Source organism: Choristoneura fumiferana, chromosome 27 (genome assembly GCF_025370935.1).
Source record: "Choristoneura fumiferana chromosome 27, NRCan_CFum_1, whole genome shotgun sequence".
NCBI lineage: Eukaryota > Metazoa > Arthropoda > Insecta > Lepidoptera > Tortricidae > Choristoneura > Choristoneura fumiferana.
The window spans coordinates 10,523,581-10,539,492 of NC_133498.1; the positions used below are offsets into that span (position 1 = coordinate 10,523,581).

Here is a 15,912-nt window from a genome sequence, read left to right on the forward strand (position 1 = left end):
ATTGGAGGACCGACTAATAAAGCGAGAGAGAAATAAAACACAACACGAGTAGAAAATGAGTTTATAGGCACTTGATTTTCTTAAATTATAAGGTACAATACAATCACAAAGACAGAACAATTTACAAAATGACACAAACATTTCAGTTACAAAATTACAATACAGATAATTACGACCATTTCATATTTCCCCTTTTCCTTTCCAGAGATATTGTACAAAATTTTTGCTGTCTCTTTTATCTCAAAACGATTAATTATAGAATTAACTAATCAAAACGTCTACAAAAAGCTCGTTTAAATGTTCAGGACTTGGACTAATTCAGCTTCAGGTCAATGCATAACTAACACCCAGTGCAGATATAGTAGGCATAAGCTTTGTGGACTTGACTTCTTCTGTAGTGATTTGTGTGACTGTCATCCGACAAGAAAAGCAGCATTATACACCAACTACTTGATTCATTGTATTAACTGACCAAGGAGTAAAAGAAAGAGGTTGAAAACACTCATACACGATTACCAGAACCTGTATCGCTCGTTTACCAGTTGACGTTGCACCAGTTGGTCGTTGAAATCTTGACTAAATCGCCCCCTATTATATCAGAACTGCTGCCAAGAGGACCATAGTAGACCAAAGCCCTTATGGGTTGGCCGGCCATTGTGCAGGATTACACCGGTTTGCCTTTTAAATCTTGAGCTCCCCGTATTTTCTCAGAACTGCTGCCAAGAGCATGGTGCTCTTCATCAACCCAGAGCCCTTGCATGCTGGCCGGCCAGTGGGCATGGTTACATTAGCTGGCCCTTCAAGTCTTGATTTCCCCGGTAATATCTCAAAGCTGGCTTCCAAGAGTAGCTACCGCAGCCCGTGGCATGCAGTGGGCCAATTTCAGAGTTGGCAGCTGGTACTTTGCAGCTGCAGTAACGCGCCACCCTCCCTCGCTGCCTGCCTAACCTCAATGCACGCCATAGAACATAGCAAACCTAAAGCCCTTGCGGGCTGGCCGGCCAGTGGACAGGATTACACCAGTTGACGCTCAAAGTCTATCCCCTTCATATTATCTCAGAACTGTTGCGAAGAGTATCATGATAACCCATAGCCCCTGTACACCGGCTGGCCAGTGGGCACGGTTGCACCAGTTGGCGCTACAGACACAGACGTGCAGTCGAGCGTAGAGTGACACGCCGCGGGAGAACGGGACCAGGGTCGCCATCGGACTGAGCATGCAGCCGTTGTCCACTTTCTGAAAGACAATTTAGACTATTAAGATTGCTTAGTAATCGAAGACCTAGAGTCTGAGCCCAATGTTATTGGAGAGACCAAAGCGTGCAGCCAGACTCTAGTGGCTTGGACACGTGGAAAGGTTAGAAGAGGGTCGAGCCTTGAAGAGAGCGTACTTGGGACGACCGAGTGGACGTAGACCAGTTAGTTGGCTTTATTGTCTTACACACAGAACCACAACCAATTGTTTTACCAGAATTTGTATAAGGCGCGGGTAGAATTAGATGGTGAATGCGATCGCGCACGTCAGCGCGTTAACAACGTGACCTCAGGAGTTGTAAAGGATTCAGGTGGCTTGAGTGTTTTCTGTAGACGGTAGACAACCCGGAGCAATAAAAGACACTTAAAAGAAGATACCTTGAAGAAGTAGAAATGACAAATGGAATGGGGTATTAATTCAGCAATTTGTAATTATAAGACGTGAAGTGACAGCTCGGAGCAAAGCAAAACAAATGCAGAAACGGCGAATGAGAGATGGAGCGTTTTTTGGTGACTGACCCTGAGAGCAAACTCGAGCTTGGCCAGCCGCTTGCTGACGAAGTGGTTGCCAAGCGCGGGCCGGTCGCGGATGCGGCACACGCGCTGCGTGTACACGCCGCTGAGGTCCACCCAGCGCACCACGCAGCCGCCGGTCCACTTGCCCCAGATGCCAGAGCCGTTGATGTACCACGGCTTCCTGAATGGAATAGAATAGAATTCTTTTATTTACCAGAATACTTATAAACGTAGTACAGGCTGTTAAGGTACAGCAGTACAGTATTCAGTCGGTGAACGACATGCTGCATATCCTGTAAACAGAGGTGTAAGGCTGCATTTGAACCAGAGATGTGCGAGGATGTGATGCAAGAAATGTGTTTTTCATGAACCAATAGTAACGCTAAATTTACCTACCCTCTCTTTAAGTGAAAACGCTTAGCGGAGTGCGGATAGGTAAATGAAGCGTTTCTGCTGGTTCATCAAAAACACATTCCTCGCAAAGCATCGTCCCACATCTTTGGAGAATCTCAGCCTAAAGGTCCTAGTTTTTCATAAACGACTCGCAAAAGGTGGCTCATGCCAAAAACTGTTCTTGTGCATAAGTATCTACATAATATTTTCTACTAAAAGATTCTCTACAGCCACCTGTACTATATCTGCTACAGCGGAGCGTGATAAACTACTAATAATTCTCAAGCAAACTTAGCCGTTATAGTTTTCCTTGAAATTTGATATACGTACTACCATCCTGAATTTTTTCAAATTTTTCCACCCACCGGTTTAGATTTTAGAGGGGGAGACGCTCGATTTTAATGAAAATTTGCACTTTAAAGTTAAATATTTCACAAACACATCACTAAATCGAAAAATTGTCCTATCCAACGAAAAGACCTATCCAACGATACCCCACACTATAGGGTTGGATGAGAAAAAAAAAATCACCCCCACTTTACGTCTATGGGAGGTACCCTAAAAAAATTGTTTTTGAATTTTTAATTGTACCATTTTGTCGGTATAGTTTACATATATATTCGTGCAAAATTACAGCTTTCTAGCGTTGATAGTCCCTGAGCAAAGCCGCGGACGGACAGACAGACAGACATGGCGAAACTATAAGGGTTCCGATTTTGCCATTTTGGCTCCGGAACCCTAAAAACTAGTGTGAGAGGGACGGTACGATACGAACTTCGATTTTCGAATTCCGTAGTAGCCCCCCTGGTGTTAATGAAGTGTCAATGTCTGTATCGTCGTTGATCAAACTGCACCCACATGTCCATGTAGTTGCAGTATTTCCGGAACCCCTTCCGCTTGGTCTCCGCGATGTGGTCGGGCATGGCCGGCGGCAGCAGGTCCTTGGCGAAGGGGTCAGCGCAGTGCGCGTCGCGAGGGATGCCCAGTTCCTCCATGCCGCACACGTAGCACTGCACAAGAGCAAGTTAACTTTTGGGGTAGTGAGCTACCAACGCCAGGGGGTAGAGGTTACGATCGTGGCAAGGAAGAAAAGTCATGTTTTTTTTATACTGAAATAGGCTTTTGTTTGACCAAAATGGTAATGCTGCCTCCACACTGCTCGCGAAACTGAACGAGGTTAGGCAAATAGGATAGGCACTTCTTCTTACTTCGTCCAACTCGGTCGGTACCTCGGTCAACTTTCCCGAGTACTTCGTCGAGGAGCTTCGCGAGTAGTCTGAAAGAGGCATAATGAAAGAAAGAAAGAGAGAGAAGAAAGAAAGATTTATTTTGGCTCCATAAGTACCACCTAAAACTAAGACTAAAACTAGCACTAAAACTATGTTACTTGGTGACACCACAGGATACCAAAAAGGGTCTCCACTCAGCATGTGTTGCCGGCTGCCGCACATTATGTGCAGTAACGCTGGTTTTCTGTGAAGTCCAAATGGAAGAACTAGACTAAAATGGAGCACGCTTGCCAACCTACCCACGTTTTCATCATTGCCTCGCAATGTAATGCAACTTGCACTATCTTCCTTGCATGTCTAAACCGGGCTTTAGGCCTTTGTCTGTGTTTGATGAACCACATTTTTCATACTTTAGGTCCGGGTCCTGTTTCCGCAGACGAGGGGTTAGATGAGGCTTCAGTCTGACTAACCTTGGCGATGACCCTGCCGGTCATCTCGCTGGGCTCGTAGTCGAACATGGGGGGCGTGGGCGGCGGCATCGTCGTCGTGGTGGTGGTCTCCGTCGTGGTCGGCTCGCAGTGCTTGTAGCCCTGATACAAGCCAAAACGTTCCAAATCGTGATTCTATTCCAATCCAGACCATTTCGATCCAGCCTCATGAATTTCATTTAAATGAAACCGTCTGAAAGGCATTGAAATGAACTGTAATGGAATGCTATTACAGTTCATTTCGATCCCTTTCAGACCGTTTCATTCATTCCTTCAGTCTGGATTGGAATAGAATTGAATTAAATGGGAACGTGTGTCCATTAGGAGCAATACAATACAACGGTTAGAGGCAATAGAGCCCTCGGTTGTATTGCAATCTAGGGCTCTTCAAGGCTAGAGTGAAGAGTGAATAGATTAGTTACTGAACTAGTGAGACATTTTTGGCCACATCTGTTCTCATTAGGTGAGATAGATTCCGTATGATTTTCCTGGACACAGTTTATTTTGTTGACATAGTAGAAGATTCTGTAACATTACTGTTTTCAGGTTATAGTAGAAGACGTAGACGTCTAAAAAAACGAAAATGTAATCAAATTTCACAGCCCATTCATAAGAAATGTGACCACGAAAATGAGGACACAGAAATCTGACACAACGAAGCATGCATAAATATTTGCTGACACGGCTCTTCCGGGTCCTAGGACATGTCAGATATTTAACAACGTTCCGCTGTGGCAGATATTAATGCAGGTGCCTGAGAGCCTACTCCGAAGTTCGAAAATCGAATTTCGTATCGTACCGTCCCTTTCGCTCTCGTATTAAATAGTACAAGTGTCAGCGGGACCCAACGACACGAACTTCGACTTTCGAATTTCGTAGTAGCCCTGCTGTACTGAGTCACCTTCTTATACAGCGTATTATTCAAGACGGTGGTGATGTTGGTGTCGTAGTCTGCGACGAGGCTGGACAGCATGTGCAGCAGCCGCGTCATGTCGAGGTACGGCGTCGTCGGGCGCGGTGTCGTCGTCGGACACGATATCCTGCCGACACGACACGACGTCACGTAGGTACGACTTAATACGTGAACATTAAAGCCCGGTTCACATTTATCTGTCGTGTTGTGTCGTGACGCATCAGAACGGTATCAGTTTCATACATTTTATATAGTTGCGTTCACATTTATCTGATGCAGTGTGTTCTAATTCTAACGGCTTGTATTATGTGCATGACAAGCAGAGAGAGAGAAAAGAGAGAAAGGCAGAGAGAGAGAGAGCATTACGACACAATACGACGATAAAGTGAGCCAGGCTTAAGTCTGTTCACCTAACGTTTAAAAACCTTTTTGATCGAATTATACCTTAAGCTGCAGGTGGTAGGACCTTGTGCAAGGTCCGCTCGGATTGCTACCACCATCTTGCTCGCTAATCCTGCCGTGAAGCAGTGGCAGTTTCGGCGTGGAGAGTAAGACAGCTGGTGAAATTACTGGTACTTGAGGTATCCCATCTTAGGCCTCTAGGTTGGCAACGCATTTGCAATACCCCTGGTGTTGCAGATGTTTATGGGCGGTGGTTATCTCTTACCATCAGGAGACCCACTTGCTCGTTTGCCAACCAGTCGAATAAAAAAAAAGCTATCTCTACACACAGAGTTGCGAGAGTTTTTCAATTTAAGATTAGAGAAAGACTACATGAACCTACGGTCAGGTTACCCACCGGTACTTCTCCCTGTCAAAGCACATAGTCCTGCAGACGTCGTCGCTCTCTGTACACAGGGTGTTGAGAGTGGACCCGAGGGTGCGCCGCGTGTAGCGCGTGCGGTTGTCTCCGACGCGGAAGTACGGGTCGGACGCGTTGTACGCAGCGGGGGCCGCTCCGAGCATAGGAGACGGGGAGGCGGTGATGTTCGCTGTGAAAGAGTATCAGGTTAGTTTAAAGCCGACGTGGTTTACACGGAGCGGGTGGACGACTGAAAAATAGTAGTAGATATGAGTCATGTCATTTCTAAAATACCAAAAAATAATGCCATAAGTCGTATTCTTCGTTTATGCTTCTCTCAGCTAAACTGAACTTTGGGAGTTACATCGAATCCTTGGCAAAAACCGCTGCAAAAAGCTTGGTATCCTATCCAAGGTTAGGCGATACTTCACTACGGACCAGCTCATTGGTCTTTACCGAGCCCAAGTCCGATCCTGCATGGAGTGTTGCTGCCACCTTTGGGACGGTTCTGCTGAATATCAGCTAGCTGCTTTGGATTCGGTAGAACAGCGGCGTCACCTGCGATGCGGATTTTTGTCGTCAGAGCCTTCGTCATCGCAGAAGAGTGGCTTCCCTGTCGGTATTCTACAGGCTACATGTCGGAGAATGTGCTTCGGAATTGCACGACCTTATTCCACCTGCTCCTTTCTTCCACAGGTCGACCAGACCAGAAGTAGGCGGGGTCTCCACCCTTACGTTGTCAGTATTCCAAAAATCCGCATAAAGCGTTTTCGCTCTTTCTTCATCAACCGCACAGCAAAAGAGTGGAATTCTCTGCCTGCGACTGTGTTTCCTGAACACTACAATTTGGCCGCTTTCAAGTCTAGGGTGAATGAGCATTTACTAGGCAAGCGTGCTCCATCGTAGGCCTCATCCTCGCTTTCCATCAGGCGTGATTGTGGCCAAACGCAAGCCTACACTGTATAAAAAAAATGCACATTTTGTTTAAGCGCATAAGTCGTTATATTACTAAAAATTCAATAAAAATATGGGTAAGTATAAATTGAGTTACACCTTTACTCGACTCGAGTTAGAGTATAAGGGTATATATATAATTTGAGGAAAAACTGAAAAAATGTACCGGATTGAAGTACCTGTGGCTTTTGTTTATAAATACAAAGCCTAAAATACCTCAATAATCAGAATATTATTTTTTGTACCTATCTTAACACACTTTATGTACACCATGCTACCAGTTGTTGTTGTGGTGTTATTGTGGAGTCTGACAACAGGTAGCATGGCGTACGGTTGTGATACTCTGAATATGAGCTCTGGTTAAGTTCGAAACGCGTCAGTGTGGTGTGGTGGTGGTGATAGATGGGTTTGTGTGATTTGTGTGTGTTCTTACAGTGTGGAGTATTGCATAAGCTTAGCTATCGTAAGGTCGCGGGTGAGCAAGGAAATTCTTTTAGTTCATAGATAAAGTTACTATTAGCCAACGCCGACGTTCCGTCCCCTCCCATTGGGCCGGCCACCATGGCAGAGGTCCCAGAGATATTCCAAGGCGCACTAGCTGAGATGGGCGGCGGTGGTCCCTCCAAGCTGATCGCGGGGTAATCCATGTTCTGCCTATCAAACCAGTCCATCTGCTGTATTCCTTCCGGGGAATCTGTGTAAACAAAGAATAATCATCATCATCACCATCAGCAACAGCCGGAAGACGTCCACTGCTGAACAAAACGTTGCCAGACAAGGTAGCCAGATAAGCTTGTAGGTAATGACTTACAATAATCATAGTAAATAATAGCACCAACTATGAAAGTATATAGCAATAATTGTATATATATAGTTCTAACATAACATAACAATTGTTCTTAAACATTGTTTTTTTTTATTCGACTGGATGGTAAACGAGCAAGTGGGTCTCCTGATGGTAAGAGATCACCACCGCCCATAAACATCTGCAACACCGGGGGTATTGCAGATGCGTTACCAACCTAGAGGCCTAAGATGGGATACCTCAAGTGCCAGTAATTTCACCGGCTGTCTTACCTACACAACAGTGCAAGCACTGCTGCTTCACGGCAGGATTAGCGAGCAAGATGGTGGTAGCAATCCGGGCGGACCTTGCACAAGGTCCTACCACCTGCGATTATTCAGAAGGATATAAGATTGAGTAGAAGAAAAGGTTAGCTAAGTACGAGTAAATTGAAGGGTTTCGGCACGTTCCATCCTTTTCCCAAAATACCCTTTCCCAAAACACCCGTTCCAGAATAACAGTGTCATAAATCGACCGTATGCCAAAAGACGAGTTTCTCGTAGCGTCCGTATACCTTAGACCCGTTTCTCGTAGTATCCGTATGCCGTTTCTCATTTTCCGTATTGTATAAAGAGGTTTCACAAATACCTGGAAACGGATATCAAGACAAACGTATCTTTTGGGAGAAGAACATTTTGAGTAACGGATTATTTAGGAAAAGGTAGTGACGGGAACGGTCATTTCAGGATTAGGTCTTTTTGGGAAACGCATATCAAGCCAAACGTATCTTTTGGGAGAAGCACATTTTGGGAAACATATCGGGAAACGGATTATTTAGGAAAAGGTACTGACGGAAACGAATGTTCTGGGAAACAGACAGAATGTTCCGAAACCAATTGAAGAAACAAGATTTCGTAGTTAATTTTAACTTTTCAGTGTTTTTTGTTGAATTGACAATAAAATTAAAGTTTTCCCGAAACAAAACGTCGATGATACTGCAATGCCGCGTTACCAACAATGGGGAATGCCGCGGAACTTACAAACAAACTTTACATTTCGCGGCTGGTATACCTATACTCAAAACTGGAATTCAAGACCAAAAAATCTACGACAATGTTGCCACTGAAATAAAATGTGTGTAAAATAGTACATTCCTTTTTTTTAAACACACGATAGAATATTCTTTTTATTAGTAATTTCGATTCTATAATTTAAAGAAGTAATTTTGTTTACTTACTTTTACATAAATACTAGACGCCTGAATAAAAACTTAATTATTTCGTAATTTTTGGTTGAAAAACTGGTATTGTGCTTGTATTTCTTCAGGTATTCATAACATTTGGTGCAATAATTTACAATTAAGATAAAATCAAACTAATATTTGATTTCATTTTTTACATACATTTAGCTAATCAACAAAACTGCAGAGTAATAGTGTGTAGCGCACTTTATGGGGTTTATGGTGGCTAAATATGGCCTTTTGACGGTCGGTGACCACTTCTGCATTTGACCACTTCTGCATTTGGCCACTTCTGCATTTGACCACTTCTGGATTTGACCACTTCTGGATTTGACCACTTCTGGATTTGACCACTTCTGGATTTGACCACTTCTGGATTTGACCACTTATGGATTTGACCCCTTCTGGATTTGACCACTTCTGCATTTGACCCCTTCTGGATTTGACCACTTCTGGATTGGATCAAATGTCAAACGATGACATTATCTATGCCTATAAAAACAGTACCGTGACTGACTGACTGACTGTCAGACAGACAACGCACGGCCGAAACCCTTTTGACCGGGCAAAAGCTAGTATTATATATTTGTATTTTTAAAACTGCGGCATATTTCAGACCTTGCTGTGTCTTTAGTAATTTGAAAGCCTCGTAAGAAAACAGTTTTGAAACTGAAACTACGGTTCTGTAGACGGCCGAAGGGAATAATACAATTGGACTTTCTTCACTATAGTAGAACATAAAGTGAAGAAAGACGTGTTAGAGAAAAGTGGAAGGGAAACAACAAAGATTCTATGTTAATTAATATGGACAGAAATAAAATGTCATCACTAGACATAAAATAAACTACCCTTAGTATAAGTAACAAATCTCTTTGAATTTGCATCAAAAACGTTTTAAATTATTTTATCCGTAACTCCATCTTCAACAACATTATCCTGCGATTCATAGATTGGACGAGTTCGAGAGACGAGTTGGAGAGACGCACGGTCAAAAGGGTTTCGGCCGTGCGTTGTCTGTCTGACAGTCAGTCACGGTACTGTTTTTATAGGTATAGATAATTTATTAATTAAAAATAGATAATTTGATCCAATCCAGAAGTGGTCAAATCCAGAAGGGGTCAAATGCAGAAGTGGTCAAATCCAGAAGGGGTCAAATCCAGAAGGGGTCAAATGCAGAAGTGGTCAAATCCAGAAGGGGTCAAATCCATAAGTGGTCAAATCCAGAAGTGGTCAAATCCAGAAGTGGTCAAATCCAGAAGTGGTCAAATCCAGAAGTGGTCAAATCCAGAAGTGGTCAAATCCAGAAGTGGTCAAATCCAGAAGTGGTCAAATCCAGAAGTGGCCAAATGCAGAAGTGGTCAAATGCAGAAGTGGTCACCGACCGTCAAAAGGAAATATGGTGGTTAAAACTGTTAAAAAAATATTTCTATTAACCTTTTCAAATTCCTTTCCTGTGATTTAATATGAGGCCTATTACTAAGACTCAGTTGTCTGTCTGTCATTAGGCTGTACTATATCTCATAACATAAACCATGGCAGTTGAAATTTTCACAGATAATGTATTCTGTTGCGGCCATAACAACAAATACGAAAAAAACGGAATAAAATAAATATTCAGGACTACACTGTGGTAGAACAACGCAACCTTATCCTGTTTATGTTCCTTAGAATAAAATTGTCTCAATGTTAGTTGAGAGTTGAAAATAAGTTAGTAAATATATTTTTTTCACAAAATCCTTATTTAATAACAATACAAGGAATCATATTAAAAAAGGTTATTATTATTCCCCTCAATGGCGGCCTTAAGACTTAGGACAATGTCAGTTAAATTAAACATAAATATATTCTTCTTCTTCACGTTGTACGGTGATTGTAGTTTTTGCAACTTGATAGCAAAATTCCAGAAACCACGCGGAGACAACTTGCGCATTAAAAAATGTCAGACACGAGAGCAAGAGCAATATAGAATTTTGTGATCACTGTTAAAAAAGGTTGGCGAAACCTGAAAAGTTTATTTGACAGTGACAGAAATGACATTGAGAGATTTAACAGTGTCATATCTGTCGTAGATTTTTTGGTCTTGAATTCCAGTTTTGAGTATAGTGCCATCCACGAAGACGCGTGATTTTGTCAAAATTATCCATTAATGACATTGTAATAAGAACCACGGTACGCGTCATCGTATCGTCCGTCGGGTCGGACAATGATTGTGATGATGATTTCAAATAGTATTTTTGATTTTCATAAACAATTATCACTTATCATTTATCAACCTCTTTATTAAACGATATGAAATCACTATCATCACTGAATACCATTGATTTATTTACGATTATTTTGTTACTTCATTAATGCTACTTTGTTACTACATGTCACACGGAAGTTTAAATAAAAACATCATCTTGTGTGCAAGATTACGTCATTTTTACGTCATCCGCACTTTTTGTCCGACCCCTGTGAATGACTCTACATATATTTATAAAAACACGAAGATATTAAAATTTTAACTTTCTTCTGAAAAATATGACATTGTTGGTTACGGCGGCATTGCAGTATCTCGACGAAAAATATTAATGCAAGAGATAAAATAAAAACAAATGACCAGTTGACGCTGCCTCCGTCCCCGTCGTCCCTGGCTTGCCAGTTGTCCTGGCCTCGATGTCATCCTGCTCGACATCAGCTTCAGCCACCCTGTAGGGTTCCGTCAGTGCGGACAGGAAGGCGGCCTTGGTGTGGCTGGGTGTGGCTTGCTCTGGTGGCGGCGAGTGCGACGGCAGCTCAGACACCAGTTGGAGTATGTGCTCGATCTTCTCCTTGCCCAGGAGTTTCTGAATAGCACCTGGGAAATAAACCTGTAGTTCTCAAAAATAAGTATAATACGAGTCAGTTTTGTAGCGCCCACACCGATTGTATGAAAAAAAAACACATTACTGACCTATTTCTTTGGGACATTCTTTAAAACTATCGGAATCGAATATGCTCTTGATTGTAAGTAGGAGAAACCATATACCTACATATTTTCTAAAATTAAAAAAAGAAAAGATACACTTTTTGTGAAAGTGCAGGTGCACATTATGGACGTTAATTAAGTTATTACATTACATTGCATTACTTAAATATCGATATTATGTGGTGAAATCGGATGACGGAAACCGGTATTTTCAAGGGTTTCTCACGGTTGCGAAACTGCTCTCTGAGGGTTCCTTGCAGAACTACAAAACCCTAAAGCACGACTAACCTTTAATGACTTCAGTGTCATCAGGATGTACGTTCACGGACAGGGCTTTCCGCACCGGCGGCACCCTGACCGGCTCCCGCGGCTCGGCCAGGACGTCCAAATCAGCGCCATCTAGTTACATGCCAATGCAATGGCAGATTTAATGTTTCTACTCCTAGTGCTACTCCTTATTAAAATGATAATGAGGGATTTCTGACGGGCAGAACATCGCTAGATGGCGTTATAGCGCCCACAGATGCTACGAAAATCCTAACGATCAGACTGCACTGTTCAACCAGTACCATTTATATCATATCGTGTGTGTGAGAGACGACTGTAGGTACAGTTTTAATCGATTTATAAAAACTTTACCATTAAACTGAACGGCATCAATATTCGAATTGATAAATCGAAACGGGTAAATTAGGGCTATAATTAAACCATCAACCGCTGAAATGAGGGCTATCGCGTATGAATTCTCCACTAGAGGCGCTAGTGTAGAGTGAGGTCTCCGAAATGTCAAATTCGTAATTTTTGGGTGAGCTACGCGGGTTTATTTATAATTAGAATAATTTTGTGAATATTTTGCAATATTTGAAATTAATAATGGCAAATATGCGTTCCGGGGCAATTTTTGAGACAGTTTTGTCTTTCGGAAATCTTTGTCCTCCCTTTTTTCCGAACAAAACGGGGACTATGCAACACTATTTTTATGGTACGGTTTTAAGGTGTATTAAATATGATTTTAATCTAAACTTTGTTTTCATGCCCGTAATAACAGACTTTGAAAGCCATACTTAAAAACCTCACGCAACAGTGCGCCATCTAGTGGGACAAAAAACGATAGCCCTCATTAAATAAAGATGGCTACGACATAGGCTACGACTACGATAAACTGTAGTGTTTGTGTGGCGTAAGAATTTACGATAAATCGGACCAATCGAACGGCGCAGACCGAATTGCAGGACTTTTCATAGCGTCTGTGGGCCTTATAAAAAAATTGTACAAAACTGAAAAGTTTTCACACACCGTCGTATTGAAGCGCAGAAGCAATTACAACTTTCAAAATTAAACACAGCACAATTTCGACACGCATGGTGGGAAAAGGGGGGATTTAACTATTAATTTGCAGGCATTATACTATAAATAAGCATAAAAATACTGATTTTAGTAGCACACAGACATTTTAGTAGACGATGTAGATTAATACTGACCGCTGCTGACAACAAAGATCTTGACAGTTTAGTTCTTTTAACTTGACAGAAAATGGCTGAAAAGAAAAGAGGTTTTTTTTCTCACTAATGCTTAACAAATCGATTGACACCTAAAGGCCGCCTGTGTGTACATGCTCGTTACTAGCATCTATGCTAGCATGCTAATAAGCATAAAAAATGCTTTCGTACTAGTAACTACTGACTAGCATGTGTAAGAGTAATTTTATTTATTATAATCGGATAATCTAGTCTAGACGCTACGGTGGAACAGGTCTAAATACAAACATCATAATATAGTCGTACTTAGGCCTCCAAACCTTCCTACAAAAAGTACCTTTCCTTTTTGGCTTTGCCGCCGTCGTGTAAGAAATCGGCTATTTACGAATCCACATATTTTTGTGATAACTGTATCTTTTTACCCGACTGCCCAAAGGAGGGTTATGTTTTTCGAGCGTATGTATGTATGTATGTGGGTATGTATGTCCATTTCTTTGGTCCTCACTGCAGCCTAAACGGCTAGACGGATTTTAACATATGACATATCATTGGATTCGTCATAACTGTCGGAGTGACATAGGCTATATAAAATTTCAATATGGCGACTGCGAAAAAAAAAAGCGGAGAAATAAAAAAAATTGTATTGTAACAATATGGGTATCAAATGAAAGCCCAATCTAAATATATATGGGTTATAATACTTTTAATCTACTATTTTCACAGAAGTATCAAAAAAGTATAAAATAAAAAAAAACATTAAATTTAAAAAATCAAAAAACCCGAGTGCCGTAAAAACTAAAAGGAAGAAAATAAGTCTAGTGGTCTAGAACTCTATTAAGAAGCTCATTTAAGGTTCAACAGTCGGGACCCATTCAAATCGTAACCAGCTCAAAAAATCTTGGTAATGGGTCCCGACTGTTGAACCTTAAATGAGCTTCTTAACAGAGTTCTAGACCACTAGACTTATTTTCTTCCTTTTAGTTTTTAAGGCAGTCGGGTTTTTTGATTTTTTAAATTTTTGATATTGACTTATTGAGCGTTTGATATTATTTGGAGCTTGATATCTCTACGCGTTCCAAGGGTTCCATGAAAAGGACCTTGACTGACGGACGGGACAGATGGACAGACATGGCAACAGTTATCCTACAAGTTTCGTTTTTGCCCATTGAAGTGTGAAACCTTAAAAACCTAACAAATAATTACTGCCGGATGTGCTGTAAATAGGTAGAGTCAAAATGATTGAATGAATAAATAACTTAAAACACAAAATGGGGAGGGGGTCTAACCATGATCTAAACAAAGTTAAAGAAAGTAACTACATCTATTAAAAAAATAAGATCCAGGCCGATAGTGTCTCAGGCTCTACTTAATTAACTAACTACTAAACCACAGCTTAATCTAGACACTGTTCTGTTGACTCCAACTAAGCTGTCATGAAGTTTTCATGTAACTATGTAACAGTGGCGTGGAGTCAGATATTTCCGTGGTAAAGCCGAAGCAAATATCGCTTCCATCTTTCACAAATCCTGTGTATGTCCTGTTGTTCTATTTTGTAAATATTGTGCAAGCCGAAGGGAATAAATACTTAGGATTCTATGAACGCTTCGCCACAACTAATTATAAGATTATCAGTTACACATGATCAGCTGTGTATGTGTGCTGTGTGTGTGTGTATGAGTTCATAACTTGTGAGCAAAAATGTGATCAAAGATATCTGAACACGACTCTATTGTTAACGGCACAGTGTAAGAAAATGTAAGTTCTTTAGACTTTGTTAGCGGCGTAGAAGCGTGCTCAGATATTTTTGATCGTCTATCTATATTTACTCTAACATCGTCCGTCTTTCAAGTTCCAAACTCATCCGGCAAAATGTATGTAAATAAACCTAATTCTCACCCTAAGGGAGCATTCGCAAAAATTATTACATAATCTGCAAGTTGGCAGTAACGATAAATTAGCCAACATAATAGGCCTAGCGGAAGTCGGCTGAATGGCTCTCGCCCGTGCCTCGCGGCAAGATGGCGCCGGCCAGTCTGGCGCCAAAACTTTCCCGCCTTCCACAGACAAACGTCATAAGCAGCTCGAACGGTGCAAAGGAGTTTCATCCATACAACGTAGAACTCTAGTACGATTTCGTTCGACACAAAACTGCACCACAAGTATTGACTTTTCTATAGCCATTTTCTCTATGCATTTTCTACTACGGCATATACGAATTCTTGTTAGTTGATTTCCTACCCAAAGAAATTGAGCTCAAGGTTGATATTTTGTGTTCAGTTGCGTTAGTAAGAGTAAAAGGAGCATTATTTTTCGTTGTCGGTCTGTCTGGGTGGTGCCAAAAGTTACTGAAGTAGTATTTAATGCATTTCGGTTCTTATTTCTTTGTGAAAAGGGTGATGTTTGTTGGAATAAGGGCAATAGAAAGGGAGTGGAGTTAAAAAGTTACATCGCGATTGTCTGAGTAATGCGATGTTATATATCTTGGGCTGTAAACGTAAAATATATAAGTGCGCTTTGGCAAGGGATGGCAGCATTGTGTTCTTGGTTAAATGGTTTTTTGGCAGATACAATGCCATGGGTTTTTCAAAATGTATTAAAAGTAGGTAACGTAAAGTTTATGTCGTGATATTTATCGATTAAAAAAATCTGCTACATAAAAGTAATTTTGTCCACTTTAGAAATAGCTTAACCCTTAATAAGGTAGAGGCGATTTAGCGACCACTTGCATTGAGTTGGAAACTGAACCTTATAAATTGGTCATCTAGATGCACGTCGTGACCAAGGAGTTTATAAACAACACTGGAGGTTAAACGCCGAACATCCGTCAGAAACAAGAAATTTGATCTTTATTACGTCACGAACATATTCCATCTCTTTCTGTAGTTAGGTTAAGAAAGAGATGGAAGTCATT

General features: G+C 41.4%; 1 protein-coding gene across 2 annotated transcripts; it reads right to left on the reverse strand.

The window, feature by feature from the left end:
- Positions 1 to 64: 64 nt before the first annotated feature.
- Positions 65 to 12,980, reverse strand: LOC141443464 (uncharacterized). 2 transcript variants are annotated; one of them, XM_074108765.1, is made up of 10 exons: positions 12,820 to 12,980; positions 11,812 to 11,922; positions 11,176 to 11,412; positions 7,064 to 7,243; positions 5,593 to 5,785; positions 4,782 to 4,920; positions 3,863 to 3,982; positions 3,022 to 3,173; positions 1,774 to 1,951; positions 65 to 1,237 (listed from the first exon to the last, which is right to left on the reverse strand). In XM_074108765.1, exons 1-10 carry the CDS (start codon positions 12,884 to 12,886, stop codon positions 1,052 to 1,054), a joined length of 1,563 nt encoding a protein of 520 aa, XP_073964866.1. In that variant the 5' UTR covers positions 12,887 to 12,980; the 3' UTR covers positions 65 to 1,051. The 2 variants fall into 2 exon arrangements, with proteins under 2 accessions (XP_073964866.1, XP_073964867.1); XM_074108766.1 differs by lacking the exon at positions 12,820 to 12,980 and having other exon boundaries at positions 11,176 to 11,425; positions 11,812 to 11,912.
- Positions 12,981 to 15,912: the final 2,932 nt, after the last annotated feature.